General features: G+C 53.4%; 5 protein-coding genes across 5 annotated transcripts; 2 read left to right on the top strand and 3 right to left on the bottom strand.

The window, feature by feature from the left end:
* Nucleotides 1–447: 447 nt before the first annotated feature.
* J4E84_001358 (uncharacterized protein) lies at nucleotides 448–2,411 on the top strand (the record flags this gene model as incomplete). The annotated part of the gene is made up of 2 exons (XM_049383990.1): nucleotides 448–1,325; nucleotides 1,565–2,411. 2 exons carry the CDS (start codon nucleotides 448–450, stop codon nucleotides 2,409–2,411), a joined length of 1,725 nt encoding a protein of 574 aa, XP_049249508.1.
* Nucleotides 2,412–2,720: 309 nt separating this feature from the next.
* J4E84_001357 (uncharacterized protein) lies at nucleotides 2,721–3,469 on the bottom strand (the record flags this gene model as incomplete). The annotated part of the gene is made up of 3 exons (XM_049383989.1): nucleotides 2,721–3,007; nucleotides 3,058–3,069; nucleotides 3,157–3,469. The coding sequence occupies 3 exons, from the start codon at nucleotides 3,467–3,469 to the stop codon at nucleotides 2,721–2,723; spliced, it is 612 nt and encodes a 203-aa protein (XP_049249507.1).
* Nucleotides 3,470–3,831: 362 nt separating this feature from the next.
* On the top strand, nucleotides 3,832–4,619 carry ARL1 (Arf GTPase arl1; the record flags this gene model as incomplete). Its single annotated transcript, XM_049383988.1, has 4 exons — nucleotides 3,832–3,906; nucleotides 3,961–3,999; nucleotides 4,103–4,186; nucleotides 4,272–4,619. 4 exons carry the CDS (start codon nucleotides 3,832–3,834, stop codon nucleotides 4,617–4,619), a joined length of 546 nt encoding a protein of 181 aa, XP_049249506.1.
* A 234-nt stretch (nucleotides 4,620–4,853) lies between these two features.
* Nucleotides 4,854–7,614, bottom strand: J4E84_001355 (uncharacterized protein; the record flags this gene model as incomplete). The annotated part of the gene is made up of 2 exons (XM_049383987.1): nucleotides 4,854–6,550; nucleotides 6,600–7,614. The coding sequence occupies 2 exons, from the start codon at nucleotides 7,612–7,614 to the stop codon at nucleotides 4,854–4,856; spliced, it is 2,712 nt and encodes a 903-aa protein (XP_049249505.1).
* A 1,149-nt stretch (nucleotides 7,615–8,763) lies between these two features.
* Nucleotides 8,764–10,327, bottom strand: J4E84_001354 (uncharacterized protein; the record flags this gene model as incomplete). The annotated part of the gene is made up of 3 exons (XM_049383986.1): nucleotides 8,764–9,708; nucleotides 9,758–10,204; nucleotides 10,325–10,327. 3 exons carry the CDS (start codon nucleotides 10,325–10,327, stop codon nucleotides 8,764–8,766), a joined length of 1,395 nt encoding a protein of 464 aa, XP_049249504.1.
* Nucleotides 10,328–12,203: the final 1,876 nt, after the last annotated feature.

Below are 12,203 nucleotides of genomic sequence, written 5' to 3'. Positions count from 1 at the left end.
CTAATTGATTGATTAGCCAAAGTGAAGATCAGAGAAAGTTGTAACTCCGGCGGAGCATTGCATACTAGTGTCCACTCCTATCGCCCTGCAATGACTTATTTCTGGCGTTCTGATGGCTCGGCCGGGGTATCCGCGGAGACCAAACCTCGGAAGGCTGGTTATGCTACCTCGACCAATCCCCAATTCAAGCACTCTCTCATCGCCGCATACTCAGCTCTAAGAAACGGTCGAATTCGTCCTCTACTTAGGTCGAAGTTCTTTGCAGATAGATTCAGCGGCCACAATGTTTTCTCACAACCCTGTTCGCCGCGTGCTGATCAACGTAGGCTTGATGGCTTCCGCCTCAGCCTTTAACCTCTATCCCCTTATCCCGGCAGAAACCATGTCGCAAATTCTAGGGATATCTTCCGGATGTGTATCCGTCTTGTATGTCTTCTCTTCCCAAGCATGCTTCATGAATATCAACTGATTCCTTTCAGAAACACCACGCTGCCATGCGATAACGACTTGATGCAATGGACGCACAAGGTCGACGAAGTGTACTGGCAACCAGCCGATGTTACCACACTTTGCACCGCAAGCTGTATGTCCGATGCAGCAGACTGGCGGCAGAATGTCGCAACAGCTTGCGTTGACGACTATTACCGCTCGGGCGACCGATACGTGCCCGCCGAATCGCTGAGCGGTCGTATCTTGGAGGGACTTGATATGGCTTGTATGCGCTCATCGTCTAATGAGTGGTGCCTAGTCGAGTCCTACGAATGGACTGGCTCAGATGTGATCCAAATGGATTGCGAAGCAAACCCCAATGACCCATGGTGTCTCAATCGCGCCGACTTTGGCGCAAACCAGAGCCGAATGTCAACGTTATACGATGACGACTTGTTGTGCTCCGAGTGCTTTCTCAAGATGTTGCATGCCCGCGTAACATCGGATTACCTGCAAGACACAGAGTTTGGCGACTATCTCGTCGAACAGTTTCAAGATGTTCAAGACGTTTGCAAGACTACTGTTGGCGAGCTCGTTACCAGGATTGGCCCAGCCTATGCGCGCGTGACGGATGAGCCCGAGATGGCACTCCCGTCAACTACCGTATCGACTACTAGTAGCGCGCCCACACCCACGTCGACAGTATGCAGAGGCCGCATGGTGGATCTACGACCCGATCGTGAAGAGGAGCTCAATTGTGATGAGATTGCGGAGAAGTACCAGATCGCCTCGCTGGAAGCGGCTGTTGCAACGAAGAATGAGTTCTGCGATGCGGATGGAGAGGTGTGCATACCTCTTGCTTGCACATTGTACCGAGTCTTGACCAACGACACGTGGTAAGTATCTCTGCTACACACTCTCTCGTATCAGCTGCTCACTACTGTGAATTAGTGAGTCAATTGCTCAAGGTCTTTCGAACACGACAAATGAAGTCACGCTCGCTCAGCTCGCAAGCTGGAACCCCAACATTATGGGTGCTTGTGACCACCTATTGGTTGGTCAGGCAATCTGCTTAACGTATGTCAGCCCTGTAGTCTCCCATCCATTGAATAGAAGCTGACAAGTATACCTTTAGTCCTCCAGGCGGTGCTTGGATCAGTCCACCAGCCTCAGAAATCCCCGACGATGGCGAGGGACCAATTCGCGGCGGTCCAGGAAGTACGGCATCCCTTCCCATAATCGAAGACGGTGGAGAAATACCTGCCGATAGCATACAAGAGGGTATAACATCCGGTTGTACCCGCTGGATCATGGCCAATGACACCCAGGCCGCATGTTGGAAGCTTGCATACGATGCCAAGATCAGCGTACAGAGATTGTGGGAGCTGAATCCGGTGCTCGGTAGTGCTGGCGAGCGATGTGCTTCGCAAGTCTGGCTCGGCTACTACTATTGCGTTGCCACGAGTGGTGATGGCACGTCGCCATCACCTACATCTACGAAGCCTAGCACGAGCCCAAGTTCGACAGCGCCGATTACAAAGCCAACACAAACACAGTCGGGTATCGATCCTAATTGCAACAAGTTTGCGACAGGAGCAAGCTGTTGGGAGATTGCCAACAGTGCCGGAATTGAGCTGTCACAGCTGTATGGATGGAATACTGTGTTGGGCGCTAACGGAGAGAACTGCGGAACTCAGATCTGGGCCGGATATTACTACTGTGTTGGCACTGCCACCCCCACGACAAGCCAGCCGGCAACAAGCACGGTGGTTGCCCCGCTCCCTACGCAGACTCAGGGAGGCTTCCCCGCAAACTGTAAGCGGTGGATGGTTACTAAGAGTGGCGATACCTGCTGGAGTATCGGTAACGACAACGGTATTGCCCTCGAAGTGCTGTATGCCTTGAACCCGGTCCTGGGCTCTGACGGAGAGAACTGTGGAACTCAGATCTGGCCAGAGTATGCTTACTGTCTTGCTATATAACTTCGTACATGAGGCTGTTTGTTCGTCTCGAACGTTCGGAAGCGGTGGTAATGCGTGTGACCGACCCAAATAAGAAGATAGGAGAATGCGTAGTCATCTATCGTGAGATTTGTCACTTTGTGCTGTCAGCGCTTCCATTCTTGGAACGCAAATCATACGTCTTGTCAACTGCTATAAAACGCCTTTGTGCATGTTTCCTCGCGGCTTCTTCTTTCCGTTCCGCTTCTTTGCGTTTAGCGTCGAGACGTTCTTGTTCGAGAGCTTTGAGATACTCTGCCTTTCTGAAAGCTGAGGGCCAACCATACTCTTTCAGCAAGCGCTTGGGTAGCTGTTCATTTGCTTGATGAGTCTTCCGGTCACGTTCGCCGAGAGGATCGCACTCACCTTTGCATTGTTGTCTCGATGATCCACCATCTCGTTGTACCATGCATCGCTACCTCGCGTCAATGGTACAGGAACGGTGACCAAGGTTTCGATCTCGTCGTAGAGCTCATCGAAGTACTGCTGAACCTCTCGAGGCTTTGCGGCCTGCCGCCAAAACTGGTCATCTGGTGCACTACGGTCTACAATGAACGGTCCCATGGGCCAGATTATCCCTAGTGAAACCTGTCAATATCCGGTGATGCACGTTGTATGCGGCTCATACCTTGGTCCGTATCTATCATCCACACTGTCGCTTCGTTGCCCTGACTCAACGGTATCATTCCAGCAGGTATTTCCTGCCCCTCTCCGCATGGCGACATACGCCTGATAGCCTTCTTTTTGTCCGCATCTTTCAGCCAGCCATAATTGCGAAGGTAATTGCATGCTTCCGTTACAATATAGACCTCGTATTTAGAGTCACCCATATTCTTGCTCAGATAAGGCAAGTGACGCAAGAGATCAATGACTCTGTCCGACCGTTTCCACTCTTGTAATGTGTCAACAGCGAGCTGCTCATCAGTCCAACCTTCAGGCGGCGGGCGGAGGATCGTGTCCGGGTCGAGGTAGGCCATGCGCACGAGCAAATCATAGTGCCTCTCGATGCAACTGACGACTACATCGCGATTGTAAGGCATGGTGTGGATGATGGGGTTGTAGTGTAACGCTAGACAACTGGAACGTGGCTAGATCCATTCTACCCGTGGTCCGCCCGAACATCGGCAAAAGTTGCCGCCGACGACCTCGGTCTGTTTGTCCTGTTTGCACGCGACAGCCTAACTTTATGGACAGACAGCAACACTGAAACACTCCAACCCATAAGACAACATACGCCCGACTCTCTCCAAGCTAATCGCATAACAATTCAAACACTTTCACGAAACCGTCACATCGCCGACATCCTCGAAACCGTGCCTTTCGCCGAAACCACCAGACCAGCGGTCAACGCCGCATACAAACGGACCTCACGAGCGGGCGGACAAGACACAGGGAGAACAACATGGGCGGCTACTTATCGACGTTTACAAAGCTGATATGGGCGAAGAAGGAGATACGGATACTGATTCTGGGGCTGGTATGGACACCTCAGCATGCCAGTATGGAGGCATGGTGCTGATTACAAATGCAGGATAACGCTGGAAAGACGACGCTACTATACAGACTAAAGGTATGCGATATCCAAGGAGGAAAGAAAGGAGGCATGCGAATATGGAAACAATATGCATCCTGGGTCTGGACACGAGGTACACGGAGGCTAACAAGCCCTCCAGATTGGCGAGGTAGTCACAACGATACCAACAATAGGCTTCAACGTCGAATCCGTCACATACAAGAACCTCAATTTCAACGTCTGGGTAAGTTCACCTCCCACCTCCCCCTCCTCCAGAACCACCTACCTTCCCCCATCTACAGCCACCATCTAACACACCACCCACCCAGGACCTCGGCGGCCAAACCTCCATCCGCCCCTACTGGCGCTGCTACTACGCCAACACCGCCGCCGTAATCTTCGTAATCGACAGCACAGACATCGAGCGCCTCACGACCGCTAGCGAAGAACTGCGCGCCATGCTCAACGAAGAAGAGCTGCGCGACGCCGCCCTCCTCGTCTTCGCAAACAAACAAGATCAACCGGGCGCAAAGGGCGCGGGCGAGATCAGCGAGGCGCTCAAGTTGGGGGAGCTCAAAGACCGGAATTGGAGTATTGTGGCTTGTAGTGCGGTGGATGGGCGGGGTGTCCAGGAGGGTATGGATTGGCTGGTGGGGAATGTTGGGGAGCAGAGTTAGGAGAGGTGGGATGGAAGGGGATATGAGGATATACGTGCGATGGAGTTGAGGATGAGACGGGAGCGGGGACATATGACGCGGCACGTACGCGTCAGAAACGGATTATTATACCAGCATAATGGCGTCTCGGCGCTAGGGTTGTGAATACGGGGTGGGGAGTCAACGTCAGTAATTGCATGCGCGTTCTTTGATGTCGATGGAAAGGGAGATGCATTATATCGTGTGACGACGCGTCTAATAAACCTCCCACGTCAGATCTCTACCTGGTCTCAGCCGCCCCTCAGTCCAATCCTTGCCAAAGACGTACGCGCTGCTGATCTCTTCTTCGTCGATGCCCAAGTGATCTTCGCCGTCTCTACCCTGGAACCAGCCCAACGCGTACGTCTTCCCACTCTTCTCGAGGTGCTTCGTCATCTCCCTTGAGTTCAGCTTTTCCGTGTCAATGAAGCTGAATAACAACTTGGACTGGTGGATGAAAGCGAGGACGGAGGCCATGGTGCCGATTTCTCTGGGCATGAACTTCTGACTGCGCCTCGCGTAGGTGAGAAGAGCGATGCCGATGAGATAGATCAGGATGAGCATGGTGAGCGTTAAGCTCGACCAGAAACTGCGAAAGGTTTGCTCCGTGTTATAACGATCAGATGCATCGTCGTTGCTGCCGTCGTGGTCGTCGTCAGATTTTTGACCGCCGAATCCGGGCATAAATTTGTTGCCATCGACGCTGATTGAGGTTACGCAGACCGTTAGGATCTCCGCAAAGATGGATCCAAAGGCGACGAGCATGACAAGGTAATGCCCATTGAAGAAAGCTTCGAAGGGCAGCCATAGAGGATTCGTACCGGCGTAGTCAAGTGTAAGAGTCTTGGCTGGGGCGTGTCGCAGAGAAAGGATATAGAAAGGTTGAAGCATGCGAACGTCGCTATTCATGGTGTTCCAGAGTATGCGAATGACAGTTGCTAGGCCCGTCATCATCCAGGGTACCTTCTGTGTGGCTCTACTCATCGCCTTGACGAATGTGAAGACTGGCACCGCAACGGTGAACAGGATGAGAAAGCCGATGAAAGGCACACCCGCCCAAAGACGAAGCATGAGCGGCCTGGGATCGGAGCCGTGCTCAAGAGTCTTTTCCTTGCTCTTCGTTATGTATTCTCCTTGCCAGAGTGAGCTTTTGTGCAAGATGTATCTTCGTTGGCGAAGCTGCTTGTGTATCTGAGGCAAAGAAGCCTGGTCGAGCCCTTTGAAGTCCGTCAGAATATGGCTTTTCGTAGCCATGGCTGCGATACCCGCGATACCCTTGGGGTCCGACTGCAGGCCGCTCTTCCTCTGCATTGCGTACATCAGCGCTCCTCCACAGGCTGCAACTATCAAAAGGCACGCCGAGAGCGCTCGGGACCAGGCCGGTTCGACTCTCACAGCCTTATAGCCTTTAAGCTTACGGTCTTTCTCAGGTGGCCACATAGTCATAGAAGCACTCTGCAAGACAGGTACAAGACTACTAGCGACCAATGTACCCAGCGAGCTGTAAATGACGGCGTACTGTCTGTGACGCAGTGCTCTTAGCGGTACTAAGAAACTCAAGAAGGTGAGATAGTCCATGTTAAGCGATTCTCCCGCAGTTGCGCCTGTCTTCTTGGATAGCTGGTAAAATGGCTCCAGACGTTTTACCTCGAAATCCGACATTTGCCAGAGGACGCCGTAAAAGACTGAAACGATGATTGGCGCGTACTGCCAGGTGAAATATTGCGTTACAGACAAGTCGCCAACTTTCACGAAATGCCACAACCCGCCTGTCTCAGGATGCGCTTCGACACGGCGTAAGGAAATTTGACATAAGTATTCTTGTACACCAGCGAGTACAAGTGCAAGGACTGTGAGCATAAGGATCCACCACGAGCTCATAGTAAGGGGTCGCCATGAAGGCATCTGGGGATCTGCATGCGTGTTAGATCCTATCTGTCGACACATGTAGGGGGAACTTGCCTTCAGGAAAGAAGTAGCTGGTCTGTGCACAACTGCTGATGAGACCGGCCTCGGCGGTCAGATTTCTCATAGAATCGAAGTCGCGAGCAACTCCTGTGAATTCGCTGATATCGACTGGGACATCTGCTGCAACAGCAACGACTTTGCCGGTAGTCTCAGCCTCGTCTTGGGCTTTTTTGGCCTGCTCGTCTACTACATCCGCTCTTGTCAGAATTCGTCGGTGGCCTGGAAAGAAGCCTGGTACTGGTCCCGCTGGGGTATGCTCAAACGGAACATGGAGCACAGAAGTCATGCCAGCTCCGAGTTGCGCTTCAAGACGCTCAAATTCTGCGGCGTGACTAGCTTCATCCATGTCTCTGTCACGCTCTTGCCCTTCGTGTATGTCCGGTGTCCGCGATTGCGCCTCGAATGGTTTCAGCGGCAGACCGCCTAGCGAGCTCAGATCATATCCGACTGCTTCGTCCCCCTCGTCGACTCCTACAAGGCGTCTTCTGCCGGGTTGTGATTCCTCATCATCCAGTCGGTTGTAACGTCCCCCATGAGAGGCTCCCCTGTGCAACGATGCGATTCGGTCGAGGACCCGTTTGGTCCTACTGTTGCTCTTGCCCAACGACGGTGATGCGCGATCTTGAGTAAACACGCTCGCCACAGGGTTGTATGACGTTTCTTGGGCAAACGAGGGCGGCGCTGGAGCGCGTGGTATGCGATACGAGGGTTCTGCGGCCGGTAACAGAGGCGAGGGAAACGACTGACGTCTTGATGCAGGGGTGCTGCTAGGAGATGCAATTGAGGCGACTGAGGACGGTCGGGACGGAAAGAGTTGCGAGAGCCTGTCGGAGGCGCCAGACGTGTTCTTGCGACGCAATGGTGGCCGAGCGTATATGGGTGGGGTGTCGCCAGTTGTTGGAGAGCCGACGCGCAAAGCAGAGGGAACTGTAATATCGGAGGTTCTCCTACTGTTCGGGGAGCCAACCAGGAGGGGGGATGGTACTCCTTCGACGGATGGTGACCGCATTTCGTTTCGTGTATGCGCGGCTTGCGCTCACGTTCTTGTACTGTACAATGATGTTTGCAATGTGTAGCGACCGTAGGACGAAAGCGAACGGAGTGAAAGGAAAGAGAGAAGCCACAAAAAAAGGCGGGAAATCACCAAACCGTACAAGATGTTGCACGAGGCTGGCGGTACCTTGCAGCCTATGCGTTGCACCGGTCAGCCTGGTTCCATCACACCAATATGCGCCCACGGATGCTTTCGCCCTACTCAGGCAGGAAAAGCTGCTCTAGTGCGGCACACCATGTGCAGTCCAGGCGAAGCGAACGGCTGTCGTGGAATCAAGCTCGCCGTGCCTTTGATTTGCGCTGGCGTCGCGGGGCTTGACGAGCCGCTCAGCTCTATACTAATCAACCCGCGTAACTCCAGATTGAAGGCTGACAGCCTGATATTCGATGTCAGAAAGACGGCGTTGCGCAAAGGCGTCAGTAGCGATGAAGGAGCTCAGAATGTTGAGCGTAACAATAGGGAATGCATTGCTTTCCAGGCTGTAGCAATGCCATCACAACAATCGACCGGTCAGGATTTGGGGGCCAGCTGAGCTAAAAATACGGCGCTGTGCCGCTGCGGTCGAATGGCGTTCGAGTCTCGCCTGGCATTGCCGTCTGAGGCATGCCGGTGGCTTGCGATGGGGGCCAAAAACATCGTCATATCGTATTGGGCACAACGACGGTCGCACGACGGAATACAGATTCGACGTTGTTGGTGTTGAGCAGTTGGAGAAAGAAGGACCGGACTCGGAGCTTGAGGAGATTCCTCTGATCGGCCCCGCTAGGAACGTCACGTGGACGTCCTTCTGGGCAGGCGCTGACGGTAGCAGCAAACCCTCTGAGGCGACAACAACATCAGATCACCTAGCGAGGCTGCGCGACGACACTCTCGAATGTGCGCAACACATGTACAACGGCTGTCCGTTCTTTGAGGATCGTCAGGGACCGAATGGTCGCACCACCGTTTACACCACAGACACGCGCACGCACCTGGCGACACGTGGTGTCGTACACGGACAACGTTCTCAAAGGGATCAGAATATGCTCAATTGGCTAGCCAAGATGACTATCGTACTTTTCAGGCTTTACTTCGGTCTGCACAAATGGCTCATCTTACTCGACATTACCTCTTCCGCATCTGCAGCATCGGTCCCTTCCTGCCGGCCACGAAGATGTCGTAGATCTGGTATTGATCCTCCGTTTGTCGCCCAGGCTTTCCATTTCGGTTGCCTCCACCAAGTCTGTTCTCTGGATCAGGCCGAACCTCGTACATCCAGAGTGTCTTGGCAATAACAAGTCGCATCTCCAGCCAGGCAAGGTTCTTTCCAACGCAGCCCCTAGTTCCATATGAGAACGCACAGAAACCGTTCTCCGCCAATGCCACGCTCTCAGCCGAGGATCCTTCCTTTCCAGTCTCGTCTACGATCCAGCGCTCAGGGCGGAACTCGAAGGGTCCCGGGAAGACGTTCTCATTGTAGCTGAGGCAGTAAAGGCCGGTGCTGACGTGGAGGCCAGCGGGGAAGTAGTGATCACCGACAGTTGTTCCGCCAGGGAGTACCTCACGGCTGGGCTCTGCTGCGACTGGTGGTGTCATGCGCATGGCTTCATTAAGAAACGCGGTGAGGTATTTGCAGGACATGATCTTGGTACCAGACTTGATCTCGTCATAGCTTGAGAAGACCGACTTGACCTCTTCAGCAATCTTGGCCTGTACCTCCGGTCGACGAGCCAGGTAGAAGAAGGCGGCAGACATTACGACAGATGTCGTATCGGAACCAGCAATGGTCAGCAACTCGCACTCAGCGAAGAGCTCATGCTCGCTGTAGCCACGCTTGCCAGTTTCGGGATCAACAGCCTTGAAGAGCCAGTGAAAGAAGTCCTTTCGGACCTCACCCTCAGACTTGGGATTCTTCTCCAATTCGTGTTCGACCGCGGACCGTTTCTCAAGGCATCCTTCAACGAAGTCCTGCCACTTCTTGACTACTGGCGGTGAGGCGACCTCCAGAAGCTTGTCGAGCCCACGAGGCTTCATCCATACCCAAGCGTTGGCTAACGGACCGAATGCAATCTTTGGAATGTCAGCATGGTCGATCAATGATCTGATGCAGGGGACTAACTGGATGGAGAATTTCCATGAATTGAACCATGACTTCGGGGATGTGGCGGAGATCGCTTCCAGGCTCCTTCATGTCGAAGTTCTTACCGAAGCACAAGTCACCAAGGATGTCGAAAACAAGCCAGTTCATCCAGTCACACATGTTGATAGAGGCTGTCCACTCGCCAGCCTTTGGCGCTTGTTGACCAATGAGCTCCAGCCATCGATCGATGTTCGCGTGAAGGAAGACCTCAGCATCTCGCAGCGCCGCCTCTGAGAAAGCGTAGTTCAGCACACGACGCTTGCGCGAGTGCACCTCAACACTGGTGGTGCTCCATGTGTTGATAGTGTGGACATTGCGTGGCCACACTTCGTAGTAGAGGCCTTTTTTAACATTGCCCTTTGGTCCAAAGATCTTCTTGAAAGCAGCAGGCGTGTTGAGCACGACACTGTCTGGACGATACCGGAACTCGGGTCCTGCCAATCGTTAACAACTTACTGACTCTGGGGATGAAATCAGGCCACCATACCATACTGCTCCTGCAGACTATACAGCCAAACGTGTCGGTCGCCAGTACGAGTATGCCACCATGACGGGAACACAGTCAAGCGGGCCCAGAACGGCCCCGGGAACGCCGCGAGTGGATGGAAGTAGAGGCGATAGATTCCAGTAACGATTACGTAGGTCGATACTAACAGAGCTGACAACACGAGAAGCCCTGGGTATGACCCATTGCCTTGGATATCTGTAATTGCCATCATGCACCTGGCTTATTCAGAGAAGAAGGAAAGTTTGACAGGAATCCGAAAGCGAAATGCAGAGCGTGGGGCCTCTTTTACGCCTTTCCATATGCTCGCCGACTCTGCAAATCGCACATGGTTGAACCTGTCGTGCTCCGCGGCATCTGAACCCTCACGGCTCCCAAATTAGTGCCCGTTGATTGGTCTCCTAAAACCTTAGGTCGCTAACTAGCAGCCGGGGCACCTGTCAGAAACGACTCTGAAATGTGGAGTTTTGCTTCTCGGCTGGGCTAAGAAAGGACCGATGGCGAGCCGCACCTCCCGCACCAGCTATCCATAACACATAGTTTGACTATCAAACAGCTACTCATGCTTACTGAGCGACGCCACTATCACGATGCATCACTAACTTTTTGTTTTGCTGATTGTAATAAGCCCGCATATCGCGTTCCTCGCATCCACGTGGAAGATGGCGCATGTGCCGGACGCCCTCGAATAGGTGGGTCTCTCGCTAAGCCCCATGGGACTTTCACTGCATTTGCCCTGGTCGGGTTTGAGACAATAACTTGATGGGCCTCGACAGGGTCTATACGGTTTCTCGACTCGTTGTTGCACTACTAAAACTACCAAGACGACGGCGTGAGTCCCTCTCGCTCCCACGGCACAGCATAGCGTGTGAGGGTCCTTCCGCTTCCGCGACCCATGCCGTTGCATGCAAGGCGTATGATTGGCAAACGGTGATTGCCCTCCAACGAGAGCTTAGCACGTTTTGGTTCCTACGCCGCCACAAAGCTTGCACACACGTTGCGCCCCTACCGGATGCCCTGCAAATTCGTCATGGTAGGATTGCGGCAATGCACGACATCCACAGGAATGAACGCCACAAAGCAGACGCAGTGCGTGTTCATCCGAGGAGCCGCAAGGCGTCTGATACCTTCATCGCTTATGTCCGCCATCGATTGGTTCGTAATCCATTGCCGAAGCCTCATTTCTGACTCGCAACGGACGGCCAAGCTAAACCGTTTCCGGCCAAAACGACGGCCAGGCACATGCGCTCAACACCAGGAAGTGGGATGATCTGCTCGAGTCGGCCATTTAGAATAACGCACAGCTCGGAGTTTATCCTGCCACGGCTACCCCGGAGGATTTTGATCGACGAGCGCAGTGATTGTCGTTTTGGGTACACACGCAGACGGCAGACTCGACCCCGCGGCGACAGATAAACAAATACGTTCTTATTACTTTTTTCGCAAGATGCAAAAATCTACCCCTCTCATACTGATCGTTTGTCTCAAGCCGCGACGCGCTTGCTGAACGAGAGGGTGTGCGATGCAGGCGTAGATTGAAGTCTTGCATAATTGAAGTGGAGTTGACTTCCCATTTCGTTCCCGCGGTAGCACGACGCCGTCTCCGTTGGGAGCGAGTGCCGGATCATCCCCCACCCACTCACATGTGAAGACGAGGGACCCTTCAGGCCGACCAGGATCCCCTAACCTGTAACTGACGATCCACTTCCCAGATGCTCCCCGTGTGTCAGTGCCTCGCTTCTTGACTTTATGCTTTGCCCAACAGCTCCAGCATGTCGGATTATTACTTCTCTCTGCCGGATGCTGCAATGGTCATTGGCTGATGCACGGCTAAACAAGCAAGTAAACCGTCATGGGTTTGAAGGGTGGTGATTTACAGACCTAAAGGGGGTCTCCCGCGACCGGGAGCGGCGGTAGCGG

Source organism: Alternaria hordeiaustralica (assembly GCF_023758085.1).
Source record: "Alternaria hordeiaustralica strain BMP 2776 chromosome Unknown scaffold_1, whole genome shotgun sequence".
NCBI classification, from domain to species: Eukaryota; Fungi; Ascomycota; class Dothideomycetes; order Pleosporales; family Pleosporaceae; genus Alternaria; species Alternaria hordeiaustralica.
The sequence above is the reverse complement of the archived record's forward strand: the minus strand, read 5'-3'. Positions and strand labels throughout refer to the sequence as shown.